This window comes from Naegleria fowleri (genome assembly GCF_008403515.1).
Source record: "Naegleria fowleri strain ATCC 30894 chromosome Unknown tig2, whole genome shotgun sequence".
Taxonomy (NCBI): domain Eukaryota; phylum Heterolobosea; class Eutetramitea; order Acrasida; family Naegleriidae; genus Naegleria; species Naegleria fowleri.
Window position 1 is genome coordinate 545,313 of NW_025407934.1, and position 14,887 is coordinate 560,199.

Sequence of the window (14,887 nt, forward strand, 5' to 3'; positions counted from 1 at the left end):
CGAGACAATTAATGTTTATTCAATGACAATAACTTTCCAAACAAGCTCTTCCTCTTTTCTTGTTTCTTTTTTAATGGATCTGACGATATTGTGGAATGACACTCCGACACTGAATCATTGAAAGCATGCAGGTGATCACCGTTAGAACCACTAGTGGATGTGGTTGGTTTTTTCTTGGAGAAAAATTCAGCCAAATTGGTCGAAAGACGTTTCATCTTGGACATTTTCTGTTCTTCGGCGTGGACCGATAATAGGGATCCACCTGCTGGCGATGCTGGTTTTGAAGGTGGAGTTAGAGAAGAAGAAGAAGAAGGCTGATGGCTGCTGCTGTATCCATTACCTTCTTCATTGGCAAGAATTTCATCATTTTGTCGAATCAAGTTTTGTAATTGGGCCATGTCTGTAATTTCAGGGGAAATTGTCGTCCACAATGTATCCACTTCTTCTCTTGAGGTCGTTGCCAGACGAAGGTGTGTGGTACGAAGATGAATCGTCCGATTCGACATTACTAGCACTGATATCAAGAGTTTTGGAGTGTCTCTTGTTGCCATTAGAGTTGGTATGACCACCAGTGGTGGTACTATTGATGTTGTTGTTGCTGCTGCTGGATCCTCCCGTAAAGTATAGGGATAAACGCTTTTTAAGAGACATGGATCGTGAGTTGTTTTCTTGCTGTGCCTTGAGTTTCTCTTGTTGATCCAACAACTCCTCGTTGTGTTGCATTTGCATTTGTAAAGGTCTTAAAAACACTGGTAATTCCATCATGTCTTGTTGTTGCTCTTGTTTGTACTTGGAGAGCCATTCTTCCTCGTCAAAAACTTTCTCCTTCTGCTCGTAACTGGATCTCTCTTCTTCCTCTGAAGCCTTACTGGCAAGGAAAATTGCTTTATCCAATGTTGAGAACCAATCGATGGCTCGATTAAATTCCTTTGATTTCTTGAATTTGAGTTTGAAAACTGCGGAATTGGCTACAGAGAAAGAGCCTCCCTCTTCGTTTGTTCCATGAGTATTTGCATGATCTTCTGATTGTTTATCGCTCTCTCCTCCATTTGGATGATTGATTTTGTAACTCTTAGATCCCACAACTCCACTTCCTGTATAATCTGCTGGAGGTAAAAAGTGCAATTCAAACTCCTCCAATTCATCATCATCAGAATTAGTGATATTGATAGCGGTAGTTTTTGTAAAAGATTGAATTTCCTTAAAGGTGTCATCATGGCAGTTGTTGGCGGCTCCACCCGAATCATGATCCTCACTCCTATAATCAAGAACATTGACTGCTGAATGTTGTCCATCATTACCCTTCACCGTATGAAATTTCGTTAATTTGCAATACTTGAGAGGAATTTTATACAGGATGAATTCATTAATCATGTTTGCAGGATCGGTGAATACAGGGTTATTATTATGAGATGATGTGAGGGCCGCTAAGGAGGTAGGAGTGGTCGAAATAATACTCGTATTGTCGTCTTCATAACAATTATTATTGTGCGAGGAAGAACTATTGACACTTGTTCCACCTGAAAAACTATTGAAGCCATTATTATAAGAAGTATTGCTACTATTCAAGCTTGAAGGTGCACTATTATTACTGATTAATTGAGCTGACAAAATTTGATGTTGTTTAAAATCCTCTTGTGTTCGATAAATCCGCAAGTGATGATTCTTCAATACAAAATATCTCTTATTATACAAATAGGGCCAATGGGTGGTTTTTCGATAACCCCAACCCTCTCTATACGGTACTCCCATAATAATCTGACTACCTTGATGAGTGAGTTGAGGAATAGTTAAGCTCTCACTACCAAGAGCACTAAAGCCATTGGTAGTGATGGAGTTGTTGATGTTCGAGGACAACAGTAAAGAATGGGCGCCAGAAAAATTCGAGTTGTTGTTGAGAGAATAATTCGTGTGCGAACTCGTAGTATTGGCATTCATGTTGGTGAGTTTGTTGAGGAGAAGATTTACAGAGAGACGTCTTTGAGAATTGGATGCATTGGTGGAAGTGAATCGAGAGGAGGCTCTTCGGGATGGATTTGATTTGTGAGATTGTTTTGGGCTTAAAGGAGAGGAAGAGAAGGGCGTCTCATGATGATGATGATGTTGGTCATGATGTATGTTTGTGGGAGATGTTGGTGATGTTGGGGCGCTGTTGGGTCTGGTGGCATCCAACATTTTTTGTTTTGTTTGTTTTAGAGCAAGCATGTTGGCGATATTCAAAGTCTATCAATAGCGGAGACAAGTGACAGGAATTGTTCCTTGCTGATGCAAAGATGAGTAAACGGAAATAAATATTCCTATGCTGTATTAGTGATGATGATCTAGAGGAGAGAATATTCTTTGCTCTCACAACTCACTCCAAGTGCTGTCAATAAAAACTGTTGTTGTTGATTTATTGCTGTTCTCAAATTGATTGATGACAGCGCAACCGTGTTGAACGATGATGATGTGCAAGATTGCTGTTGTGAATGCAAACCAAGCAGATGCTGTCAAAACTGAGAGTGCCGCAGAGAGAAGATGTGCTGGAGAGCGTGGAGATATTCAGCAAGACAGTGGTGTTAGACAAATTTTTTCAGTTACGAGATCCCAAATCGATTGATGGCTGACAATTAATTTCGAGTCACGTTTCGATTTTGAAAAAATATTTTAGGGTGTTTGTGTACTTTGTTGTTACTGACACAACACCAAGAGGGAAAATCATCATATTTCGCTTCTAAAACGGTGAATAAAAGTAAGAAAATTCATTGAACCGTATTGACAGCATCCCATAATTAATTCAATGTAATGCGTTGCCATAATTCAAAATCATTTGATACAGTCCCTCCACAAAGATTGATTCATCGTTCACTGATTTTACCAACACGTACAAGTCTCCTCCTCTCGAGTGAAATTCCTCTCTTTCTTCAATCATTAATTCATGATCTGTCTCAATGCAATCTGTCACAAATGATGGACAAACAATAAGAACTCGCTTCTTAGCCAACGCCAATTCCTCTAACACAGTCGTCGTGTATGGAGAGAGCCATGGCAGCTTTCCAAGACGACTCTGAAAAGTGGTTTCAACAGTGACTTTGTGTGCAAAGAATTTGGAAATTTCTCCTTTAAATTCTGAAATGATATAGGTACCTGGATGTCCTTTTGATTCTTCCAACTTGAAAGGAGCGTTCACTAATTGTTGTAAGACAGCCTTTGTGGTTTGCAGACATTGAGCATAATATGAGAAATCTAAATCCTCTCTCTCCTTATAGCCCTTGGTCTCATGATGGAGAGGAAGACTATGATAACTCACAAGTACGTGATCAATACCATGTTTGCTTTGAATTTCTTCGGATTGATTATGAAGAGCCTCCTCAATCCTTTTCACGGTTGAACGAATGAAAGGATCATAGGTTGGGAATGAATTGACAAAATTTAAGGAAGGAATGGAAAGCCACTGAGATAGGACTCTCATGCATTCTTCATGAATGGATCCAACCGTAGCGGAAGCATATTGAGGGAAGAGAGGTAAAATCATGAGATGCGTGCAATGATGCTCTCGGCGCAACTTGTTTAGACCAACCTCAATGGATGGATCTTGATATCGCATGGCATATTCCACGACCACATCAAATGGTTGTTGTTGTTGTTGTTGTTGCTTCTCCTGTTCTCCGACCACTCTTTCCCTCAATTGCTTCAAAATCAATTCAGTATTATATTTGAGAGGAGAAGCACTGTCATCGGTAAAATCATTCGATTTCCAAATACTCTGGTAGTTTTTGGTCGAGTGTTTGTATCGAAAAGGAACAATAAAGAGATTCACGATCACGAATCGGAGCCAAGGATGAGCATCGATCACTCGACCATCCATCAAAAATTGTTTCAAATACTTGTAGACAGAGTTTGGAGTGGCATCCTTGGGGGTACCTAGATTAACAAGCAAGACGCCAATTCTTGGTTTTTTCATGAGAACATCATTCGGATCCAACTGAGGTTTCAAAAAGGATTTTTCTTCTTCCTTCATGTACAACATTTGTAAATCTTTCATGGTTGCAATCATGATGGTGGAAGGCTTCAAGTCCGAGGGTGGTTTTTGTGCATTCTTTGATTGTTTCTTGAAAAGCTTGTAAGAAGCTACGAGAGCTGCTGCAAACCCAACACCCACCACAGAAGTAAGAGCCACTGCATAATTGGTTTGATCCGAAACTACCGATGAGGATTCAACACCACCTTGCAAACGATTCGATTGGATCGTTTGAGAAAAGAATTGTTTGAACTCTTGCAACATTTGATGAGGATGGATCAACCCGATCGATATATACGTTTGTAGCCACACACCACTCCTCGCGATGAAAGGGATTTTGTTTTTTGAAAACTTTAGAGTCCGAAATTGACGATTGGAGTGCGCTGGGTCGTTACTCCTTGTTACGCAAATTCATTTTCACATTTCTTTACTCTCAAATCTGGTAGTGTAATTATAATGATTCCTCATGGATGGAAATATTTACAATTTTATTCATCTTCACAATTATTTCTATTCACAGAGATACACCTTAATCATGATTTCCACAATCTGAAAAGAGTACACCATGAACCACAGGGAACGTGAGCAATTGAGACAAGTACCAAACAGGAATACACTTCTTGTAAGTACGATCGTCTTGTTCTGTAGGAGTGTTTCTCAGCAGTTCGAGACTTCCTTTACAAATCCAATAAATTCCAAATTCAATACAGAACAACACGCCCATTGGATGCTGGAAATGGAGTTGAAATCTTTGCACGAGACGATCACCATGGCCATGGCATAGATGAGAGAGGAGAAGAGAGCTTTTGCAAAGAACGCCTTTCTTGCAGTTTCCATATCTTTGAAGAGCATTGGAAATGTTTCACGTCCAATAATCTTGTCTCCTTCCATCTCTAAAATCCTGCATGTCAATAATGGCCCAAAAGTAGAGACTCGTGACTGCGAAAAATAGAGTTGAGAAATCATCGATTGGACCACCTGTCATCATCTTGCAGCAAGAGCTTTGCATGCAAAAAGCTCCAACAAGATTACACAAGTTTTTACACCACCACAGTTGATCACCTTTCAAGTGATTGTGAAAAACAAAAGTGATTACCCATACCACACAATACCAAAAGACATCCTCTACATAACCATGAATGAGATAGACTGCAGTGGAGAGAATGAGGAGCAAGTAAGCAAAATCAATGGAACAAAGCTTACGAATGAGAGGTCTCCATGGCTTGTTCTTTCTATCTTCTTCAATTCCAGCAATTTGGTTACTTATGGTGAATGACAAGACAAATGAAAGAGACATGAATGCCAAGGAAAGTGCTCTTTGAATGGTTTCATGCATGTTGTGAACACCAAGACACCGTTGAACAGTCACATGAGTTAAACCATAGAAACTCATTGGAAAGACTGTAATCTTGTAGTCGTTCTTGTTGAACTCGTGATACAGTTGAAACAACAAGAATGGTCTCCGAAGAAAATACCAAACTTCCTCTGCCAGAGTGAACAGAATTACAAAAAATTGCAACAAGCCGCTCCAACGGGAAATCTCGAAAGATTTCTTCTTGTTGCTGTCGTCAAAGACACTGTAAGTGCCAATAATGCTGTTTTTAATTGAAAACATTGTGAATTGTTTTTTTTCAATGATTATTCACGACAGGGTGTGTGGCCTTTAATACCTTGAATTTTGAGGAAGCAAAGAACTTGGAGTCGCAAAAATTCCTGGCCTGCAGTACGATTGTGACCTCCCAACGCAAATATTTGTGTTGACTCAGAATTCACGAACTATTATGAGAGAAGCCCCTTTTGCACGGCACCATGATACATCACCGTGTGATCTTTGCCTCATGATGAAGGTTTGCCAATGTGAAAGTTGAAAACAAGTGTCTGGGAGTTCTTGAATCAAGGAAACAAAATCAGTCTCAATAAAAATTCGAAAAAATGTCTGCATCACGTAGAAATTCTCCAAACGACTATTGTACCTCATCAAGACTAAACAAGATATCCATAGCCTAACAGGTGCTAAAGTTGGATTGGGTAAGAAATGGGACAAAGTATTTACTAAGGAAGCTTATCGATCTATTACTAAAATGTGGATGAAACGAAATCATTTTTTCATGGAAGAATTGAAACTCACCTGGAATGAATTTGAACAACAATACGATTTTAATCCTAATTTCATTGATTTGAACAAGTTTAAACTATACATGAAATACCCACGACCATGAATAATAATTGAAATTTACAACAATATTTGAAATTTACACTAACCTTGATGACAAACAATAATTGAAATTTACAACAATAATTACACTAACTTTGATGACATGAACCACCTTTAACTGTACTAATTGCACACACAGCCATGAATAACGTTTGAATTTTCGAACAAATAAACGCATGGACAGTGATAAAAAAAAATGTCTGCATCACGTGTTTTGAAACCAAGGCTCTTCAAGTCTATGAATTACATTTTGGACAATCGGATTGTGTTTCCATCGAATTTAAAGAGAATCACAGCAATTTATAATTCATACGGAGGAGTGGAAAATACTATTTCAAGAAATGTTGTTGTTAAACAATTCCCAGCCATTGAACACTTCAACCAACAAACTGAATGCAAGAAAATTGTAGTACATAGAACATCAGCGAATGCCAAATTTGTTATTGAGTTGGGTAAGTAATATGGACCATCATGCTAGTATTGGGTGATGATGAACTTAAATAATCAAACTTTATAATCATTTCGTTTTGATTGAATAATAATATTAAATAATTTAATTGTTTATTATTTCCATCTCGGAATTAACAGATGATGGCACACAAGGTCTGATTAGAGTAACAGACAAGGATACGGAACAAACCATTATTGACCGCATCAAACAAACAGCAATGAATTTAACAGAAACTCAATATGAACCCGAACTGGCTATCTTCATCAAAGATTTCGAAAGAAAAGTCCAACAGTATCAGAACAAGGAGTAACCCCCTTCACACAATATTACTCCCTCAATTTTGTTATTTGGGGTAAAACACTCTAGATTCCTCCACCATCATCACTAATAATAAATCCGACACAACAATGAGTTTCAAAACTGTATACATGATGATGAAAGTGGTTGTACCATTTATTTCATACATTGACCACACTATTGCAACAGAAAAGCAAAGTCTTCCTCTTCTCGTAGCTCTTTAGGAACCTTGTTTTGGAAAATGCTGTCGCTCATAATGTTCAGAGAGGATGAATCTTGCGAGAGGTTTTCTAAATCGGGCTTAAAGATGGCCGTAGAATCGAGTAAATATTTGGCAGGTTTGTTCTTGTCAACTGCTGGCAGAGATTTGAGAACGGCCTGAGGAACGACGTCAGGATCGAAATCGTCCTTTTGATAGCTTTCTAAAACCTTTCTTAATTGAGTGGCAGACAACACAGGACATACTTCTTGTCGTGTGGTTGCATCAACAAGTGACGCCTTATTCATGATCATTACATCTGAGCTTTGTCTCAAATATACAAGTCCAACGATTGGGAGGAGTCCTCGCTTAATGCTCTTCGTAGAGCCAAGTCCAAACTTTTTCTCATCAGCCCATTGTTCAAGCTGTGAAACGCACATCTTTAACATGATTGCAGAGCCCATATTACAATATCTTCTTGATCCGGATAAAATAGCGTTGAATCCAAAGCAATTAATGAAGTAAAATACATGTGCAAAGAATTGTTCGGTAAATGTCTTGGAGATGTAATTGTCTTGGAAGAGTTTGTAAAAATTTTCAAATAATTTCACGATTTTCATAGGACTTGAAGTTTGTGACATTTGGCCATGTTTTCCAAATAGTGCTTCGAATAAGAAAGGCAACAGTTGGCGTATCACATCTTGGTAATATTGAATGAATATCTTGTTCACTAATGTTAACAACTCGTTTTTGAATTGAGAAACTGGGCTGTCGAAAGAAAAATCATCCTCATTTGTTGTAGAATCTCCGAAATTAATAATTAAAGTGTTTTTGTGTTGCTTATCTGTATCGAGTACTTGATAAACTGTTTGTAACATTTCCTTTACATCCATTACGTTTTCTTTCGGTGGTAACACGTCATCCATAACACCTTTGCCTGCGTTGATAGCTGAAGACTCTACTCGCTTGAGTAAATCAATTTGAATACCGTGCTCTTGAGATCTAGAAACAGGAAAATCTGTTTGTAGGAGTGTTAATAGGGAGAGTATCACAGATAACCAATAACATTGATTGGTTTGGTTGTTTTCGTTCTTTTGGACAACTTGTTGAAGGGCCTTAGTTATCTTCGAAAGAACTTGATTATTTGCAGGAGTGAAGCTATCCCAATGTTTTAGGCATTTGTAAAGAATTGGAGCAGAAACAGCAATTTCTTTCTCAAACTGCGGCGATTTGTTGATAATAACATAGTCGATAAGAGCTCTTTCATTGGCTTCTCTCTGTAATCTTTCGAGTTTTTCTTGCATTGCTTTCTTCTCAAGCTGTTCTTGTTTGATCTGTTTTTGAACCTCAGCCAATCGTGCTTCATCACCACTGGAGTGTTCATCTCCAGTCATGCTCTCCTCGGACATTGTATTTCTTGGAGATGTGACATTAAGTCCACTGTTGATTTTCTCGTTTCGCTTTGTTCGCTCTTGGATTGTCTGATTAGTTTTTTCAAGATTTTTCAAGAAAGCATCTGAATCCACCTCACTTGTTAAACTCAAATTTTGCTTTTTTCTGTTATTATTCTTGTTAAGAGCATTTCTTCTTTCTGCTGCACTTATACCAGCCAAAGATTTGATCACCGGTTTTTTCACTGGTTGCTCATCTTCAGAGTCTTCCTTTACATTGGAAGAGGACCTTCCACTAACCTCATCATCCAGATCATCCAGAGAATCATGGCTTTGTTTGACCGATGATTTCTTTGACTGCTGTGAACTTGGAATTTCAGCGTCATCATAATGGTTTTGACTTTGGTTGCTTCCTCCGCTTCGTAAATCGTCATCATGATAATGATCTTCATCAAAATTTTGCTCTCCAAATTCTTCATCATCGTCATAAGTCTCTCCGAAATGATCATCATCCTCGTTGTACTCATCGTCGTCACCAGTCTTGTTGAATTTGCTTGACCTAAAGCCTTTTCTCTTTGTGTTATCATATTCACTGTCTTCGGTTGCGTCGGTCATTGTGGTGTTTTCACTTAAACTTGTGAGATCATCAGCACCAGATTTTAATCTAGGCTCGCTTTCAATCTTGACTTTCAACTCCCCGTTGGACGATCCTCCCCATAGCGGAACAGTAAATGTTCTAATCTCGGAGTGAGGCTCCATCTGCAGAGAAGAAAAATCTGCTAAATTAATGGATATGTGTCCTATTTCTCCCTTCTTCTTGTCTCGGACTACTTCATGTATGTACAATTCTAAAAACTTTTTCTTATATTTTCCTTTTGAATTTTTAAACAGTGTTCCTTTGAATTGAATTTCCTCTTCCCAAACAGCCGTTTTATCTTTTACAAAGGCCTTTTTCGTTTCTCCTTTGTGTTTCTTTCCTCGTTTCCATGTTATATACAATATAATACCACTCTTTGGCAGCTTCATCAAGTGCTGAACAGTGATACGGAAATTAAATTTTGCAATCTTCTTTCTCTTAAATATAGCCTGCATTTTTTATGTGATGAAATTTAGTAGTGGTTTGATGACGGTGATGATGAAGGTGAAAGTTGGCCTTCTTTAATGAAGACTTTCCGCGATGAGATGCGATCAATGTAATGCTTTTTAATAGTTCTTTGCCATCTAATAGTACCATGCATGGTACTGAGCCAAGCTGGTTCTTTTGTTATTTTTAAATGAAAGATGGAACAAGAAGTGTATGATAAGGAAAACTGTTCATTATTCACCTGACAAGACTAGAGGGGACATTGCAAGGAGGAGAAATCTCACGACTCTCGTGGTTTGTCTGAAATCAATTTCCATAAATGCTTCAGCTATCACTTCGTTTCACTCACGAAAAAATACCTCTGACGTTAATAGAATTGTGTTGGAACAAAGATCACATCAACAAGTAGTAGACGTCGTCAAAATATTTCAAAACAAGCAAATTTGAACCGAGACAACAACAAATATCACATTCAACATTATCATTGACAGAACATCATGAGTAAATACAGTAGTAAAAAATCAGCAAGGGTCTATCAAAAAAGTTGCTACAGCGCTGATAATTGCGTCATCACAGAGTTAAATAGGACGATACTCGGAGATAGATTATTAATTGACCCTAAAACAGTAGCAATCGACACAAAAAATTATATATTTGAAAAACTTCATGATGAGAATTATTTATTGAGTTCGGTCAAGTACGGATTACGAATTGTCATGCCGATGATTAATCATGGAGGTTTATTTGCAAGATTGGAACTTGTTGATGACAGAAATGATGTAGAAGTTAAATGCGTGAAAAGAGAACGAGCTGGAAAACGAGTATTGAAAGGTAAAACGAAAGAAGAATTTGATGTCACAAAAAACAACACGCTCAAAGTGAAAATGGAGTTTAAATTCCGAGAAACGTCGAGTGACAACACAGTTGAAAAATACAGATTATTAGTACACATCATGTTAGAAAATAGGATATTATTGACATTTAATTCAGAACCGTTCAGAACAGTTGTGCGGGCACCAGTAAGCAGCAAGAAATCATCACGATCAACTCCATTACCTTCATTAACGACATCTCACAATGCCAATGAGGAAACTGATGAAGATTCTGATGAAGACGACGAAGAAGATGAGGTAGCTCAAAAGAAAACAAAGAAATAAATCAAGCATGCCAGAGAAAAGTCAAATTCCATAAATTTCGCAAATTTGTATTTAGAATGATGGTGTTACAGCTGACCATGAATTTCATTAACCTATATTTTACTCGTGGCAAACAACCTTCAATTCGCTTTCATTTGCTTGGCCCTCAAATTTGACACTATCAATACGGAGGGTTGAAATTTGTTGTTGGAAGCCCTTAAATCTTTTAGAGTTTTTCCTTCTTCTTTTCTTGAAGGCAATAACGTAGGCAGATCTTGTATGTTGCTCAACTGTGGCTAAAACGGTAGCATTGGACACTATTGGTCTACCTACAGCACTGAAATCCTTGCCTCCAACAAGCAAAATCTTGTTCAACTTAATTTGCGTTCCAACTTCAATTGGAATTCTATTAACTGTAATTCTATCTCCATTGGTAACCTTGTATTGATGTCCTCCAACCTGAACCACGGCAAAATGCAATTCTCTCACTTCGTTCATTGGTAAATTAGTATGTGCAGGAGGAACATAGACTTGATATTTAGCAGGTGTTTCACCACCAACAATATTGCTGAGACGAATTGCTCCGGTACTTGTTGTAGCTTCTTCCTCTACCACTGGTTCTTGTTGTTCCTCTTGATTTGTATTAATTTCAATATTTTCGCTAATCTTTTCATTCAATTCCTCGCCACCAATTTTCACCTCTTGTTTACTGGTATTAAAAGAAAATACATTCTGATGATAAAAAGCTATTTGTTGATGATGAATATTTGAAGGGAACATGATTCTCTTCATCAAGTTGTTACTACTTGAATTAAAACGGAATAACATGGATGGTGATGAAACATGGCTAGCAGAGGATGATGGTGTGGAGAGGACCTTGCTGGCCGAACGCAGCAGAGAGTTCATTTTTGTTGATGGGCAATTTTATCAAAAATTTTTAATTACAAAAAATATTTTCTTTTTGTTTTCTGCTTTGATAAAAGCCTGTGAGAGACAAAAGACAACTCTCTCGACGGCGTCCTCATACAGTATGGTTCGGAACATGATTGGAAAGTACACTCACAACATCGCTTGTGGAGTTTGGCAACAGTATTTGAGGAAAGAGAATTTTGGAAAGAATATAAGGAATTATCGCGTTTCAATGATGGCAAGGAATAGTTCTTCTTCCTTTGCTGCTGTTCCGAATTTGATAACAACAACAGCTGAGATGGAGGCACCAACATGCTCGATTGAAAATAAGTTTACTTTAGAACAGATAGAGGTTTGTTATTTTGTTTACAAATGAGTGTCATCTTGATGACAACAGACTCTCAGAAAATACCTAAAGCTGAGCTGCATAGACACTTGGATGGCTCTCTAAGAGTATGTAATTGGTGATACATTCAACAATTTTGAACTAATATACACTCTTTTACAGATTCAAACCATGCTAGATCTTGCTAATAGATACCACTTAAATTTGCCAGCAAAAACCGAAGCTGAATTGTCAAAGCATTTGATTATTCCTGACAATTGTGCAAGCTTGGAACAATATTTGGAAGCTTTCAAATTTACGTGTGCTGTTTTGCAAGTAGGTTTTTACATTAGGTGTTTTCTGACAAGGTTTTACAATAATATTGTTGCAAATGATTTACTTAAGAGTGAATGTAAGTCATCGTCATTCAGCGAAAATCTTGCTATAATTATTCAAATTTTCAGATTCATTGGAAAGAGTGACGTATGAGGTTTGTGAGGATGCATACAAAGAAAATACTACCTATTTAGAGATTCGGTTTGGACCTATACTGCATACCAATTCAGGACTCTCCTTGAAACAAGTCATGGACTCAGTTGTTAGGGGCATTGAATATGCTGAGAGAACATTACCTGGATTTACAGGACGGATTATTGTGTGTGGATTGAGAGAAATGAACCCTGATGTTGTTTATGAAATGGCCGAGATTGCAACTAAATATTCTCATGCAAAAACAGTGGCATTTGACTTGGCATCTAAAGAATTAGAATATCCTGCAAGTTTACATAGACGATCATTTCAATTGGTTCATGAGGTAATTATTGAAATTTCAACATTATGTTCATACTTCATTGATTGTTACAAACAATTTAGAACTATTTAATGGCTACATGTCATAGTGGTGAAGCTGCTGGATCTGATTATATCAAAGACGCTATAATTAACTGTGGTGTGCAACGAATTGGGCATGGAACAAAATTATTTCAAGACCTAAAGCTATTAGAATACGTACGGGCCAGAAACATCGCTTTGGAAATTTGTGTGACTAGCAATTTCCAAACAAAAGCTACACCTAGTTATGCAGATCATCCATTGCCATTTTATTTCCGCAAAGGCATTGCTGTTTGCGTGTGTACGGATAACACCCTTATGAGCAATATCACTCTTTCCAAAGAATTGTACAAAATTCAACGACTTTATAACTTTACAAATGAGGAATTACTTAAGATCATGCGATTCAGTTTTGAGAATGCATTCATTTCATATCCAGAAAAAGTAGAGCTATTGCAAACGTTTGACACATACGTTCAAAACAATGTTACCAAACAATAGATGAGGTTTAACAAGGACATGCCAATATTTTCAATCTAAGGTCAATATCTTATCCACTTCAGATGAGAATTCGCAGAGAGAAAAGAACGCCCTTCAATATTGTATTCCTTAACAATGTTGAATTTTTGTAAAGTGTTGTTAAATTTGTTTATTCATCATTTACATATGGTTGAATTGTGACCATGAATGCATCATCCCTCTTCATCATTTAAAACAAGAATGCAATCAAGGCAACCAAAGCAACAATCAATGATGCAACGAAACCAGTTGCTCCATTTCTTGCAGCACTATTACTCAAATAAGAAGAGTCTTCAGACGAACCAGTGCTAGGATCCCAAACAAAGGAATCAACACGTTCAGTGATAGCCATATAAAATCTAACCAAAGCAGCATTGCTATCCACTCGATCTCTCAAAGTTGATTCACCATCTTGACTTGGTTGGAATGGAACCATTGGAGATTGCACAAATTTACCTCTTGTGATAACTGTTGGAGCAGAAGTGTTCCAACGAGAAATGAAATTTTGGAATGAGAAGAAACCTCTTGGAACAGACGCAACGTTGTTTCCACCCAATTGTGAGCTGACATCATCATCAAATTGATTCACAGTTTGATCATCGGTGGCATCGTCTGGCTTTTCCTCATTGGATGGTTGAATTGGTTTATCTCTTCGATTACCTCTGAAAGCAACAATGGTGCCAAAAGCAACCAATGAATCATCTGCAGTGTAGGTAATTCCATTGACTTCCATGGAGACCTTCAAAGTGGATGGATTCAACACTTGAACCACTCCAGTTCTGTTGACCATTTTCGGTGAAGTGAAAGTCACTGCATCTGAAGTAACCATTGCAGAAATCTTGATGGAACAAAAGTTTGGGACTGTGGCAGAAACAACTGCTTGATAGACATAGGAGGTGTTGGCATCATTCAATGGAGTTCTTGTCAATGAATCGACCTTCCAATTCACTTGTCCCAAACGTACACTTCTCACCAGAGTGTCATTACCAGGTTGGAAACCTTCCTTTCCATTTGTTTCCCTGTATTCAATAACTTCATCAAATCCAAAAGCATTACCAACCACTACAGTGATGGGTTTACCACTTTGTGGAGGAGTGACAACTGTCTTGGCATTCATACCAAGCATTGGAAATTTAGCGATAGAAGCAAAGAATTCAAGATCAGCAAAAGCGCCAATAGCAGTAGCGTTTCTTCTATCAATGCAGCCTGCCTTTGTAACAAAACGAATGGTTTGCAATTCTCTCACAATTTCAATTTTTCTTTTACAGACAGCAAGTTTTGGATAGAGTGAAGTATTCACATCGATCGCCAATGTGAATTGACAAAGGAAGAACAATACAGCAATAGCAGAGCAAAAGACAAGTTGAGTTTTCATAATGTTTTGAACTTGATTTTTTTTGTTGAAGGACCTGATTTGCTCCAAACTGTCAATTTTAAAGGAAATTTTTTGATGGAGATGATTGTTGGCTCTGCTCTATAGTTACATGTTCGCGTGAGAGAACACTGTGATTCTTCAGTGACTGCTCTTCT

General features: G+C 37.8%; 10 protein-coding genes across 10 annotated transcripts; 3 read left to right on the forward strand and 7 right to left on the reverse strand.

Moving 5' to 3' along the window:
* Positions 1–8: 8 nt before the first annotated feature.
* FDP41_000522 (uncharacterized protein) lies at positions 9–398 on the reverse strand (the record flags this gene model as incomplete). The annotated part of the gene is made up of 1 exon (XM_044708721.1): positions 9–398. One exon carries the CDS (start codon positions 396–398, stop codon positions 9–11), a length of 390 nt encoding a protein of 129 aa, XP_044569336.1.
* A 10-nt stretch (positions 399–408) lies between these two features.
* FDP41_000523 (uncharacterized protein) lies at positions 409–2,175 on the reverse strand (the record flags this gene model as incomplete). The annotated part of the gene is made up of 1 exon (XM_044708732.1): positions 409–2,175. One exon carries the CDS (start codon positions 2,173–2,175, stop codon positions 409–411), a length of 1,767 nt encoding a protein of 588 aa, XP_044569337.1.
* A 601-nt stretch (positions 2,176–2,776) lies between these two features.
* FDP41_000524 (uncharacterized protein) lies at positions 2,777–4,264 on the reverse strand (the record flags this gene model as incomplete). The annotated part of the gene is made up of 1 exon (XM_044708743.1): positions 2,777–4,264. One exon carries the CDS (start codon positions 4,262–4,264, stop codon positions 2,777–2,779), a length of 1,488 nt encoding a protein of 495 aa, XP_044569338.1.
* Positions 4,265–4,862: 598 nt separating this feature from the next.
* On the reverse strand, positions 4,863–5,615 carry FDP41_000525 (uncharacterized protein; the record flags this gene model as incomplete). The annotated part of the gene is made up of 1 exon (XM_044708754.1): positions 4,863–5,615. One exon carries the CDS (start codon positions 5,613–5,615, stop codon positions 4,863–4,865), a length of 753 nt encoding a protein of 250 aa, XP_044569339.1.
* Positions 5,616–6,411: 796 nt separating this feature from the next.
* Positions 6,412–6,976, forward strand: FDP41_000526 (uncharacterized protein; the record flags this gene model as incomplete). Its single annotated transcript, XM_044708765.1, has 2 exons — positions 6,412–6,667; positions 6,804–6,976. The coding sequence occupies 2 exons, from the start codon at positions 6,412–6,414 to the stop codon at positions 6,974–6,976; spliced, it is 429 nt and encodes a 142-aa protein (XP_044569340.1).
* Positions 6,977–7,140: 164 nt separating this feature from the next.
* FDP41_000527 (uncharacterized protein) lies at positions 7,141–9,645 on the reverse strand (the record flags this gene model as incomplete). Its single annotated transcript, XM_044708776.1, has 1 exon — positions 7,141–9,645. The coding sequence occupies one exon, from the start codon at positions 9,643–9,645 to the stop codon at positions 7,141–7,143; it is 2,505 nt and encodes an 834-aa protein (XP_044569341.1).
* A 489-nt stretch (positions 9,646–10,134) lies between these two features.
* On the forward strand, positions 10,135–10,794 carry FDP41_000528 (uncharacterized protein; the record flags this gene model as incomplete). The annotated part of the gene is made up of 1 exon (XM_044708787.1): positions 10,135–10,794. One exon carries the CDS (start codon positions 10,135–10,137, stop codon positions 10,792–10,794), a length of 660 nt encoding a protein of 219 aa, XP_044569342.1.
* Positions 10,795–10,893: 99 nt separating this feature from the next.
* FDP41_000529 (uncharacterized protein) lies at positions 10,894–11,679 on the reverse strand (the record flags this gene model as incomplete). The annotated part of the gene is made up of 1 exon (XM_044708798.1): positions 10,894–11,679. One exon carries the CDS (start codon positions 11,677–11,679, stop codon positions 10,894–10,896), a length of 786 nt encoding a protein of 261 aa, XP_044569343.1.
* Positions 11,680–11,917: 238 nt separating this feature from the next.
* On the forward strand, positions 11,918–13,339 carry FDP41_000530 (uncharacterized protein; the record flags this gene model as incomplete). Its single annotated transcript, XM_044708810.1, has 5 exons — positions 11,918–12,034; positions 12,088–12,135; positions 12,191–12,419; positions 12,472–12,821; positions 12,881–13,339. The coding sequence occupies 5 exons, from the start codon at positions 11,918–11,920 to the stop codon at positions 13,337–13,339; spliced, it is 1,203 nt and encodes a 400-aa protein (XP_044569344.1).
* A 208-nt stretch (positions 13,340–13,547) lies between these two features.
* FDP41_000531 (uncharacterized protein) lies at positions 13,548–14,732 on the reverse strand (the record flags this gene model as incomplete). The annotated part of the gene is made up of 1 exon (XM_044708821.1): positions 13,548–14,732. One exon carries the CDS (start codon positions 14,730–14,732, stop codon positions 13,548–13,550), a length of 1,185 nt encoding a protein of 394 aa, XP_044569345.1.
* Between the last annotated feature and the right edge of the window lie 155 nt (positions 14,733–14,887).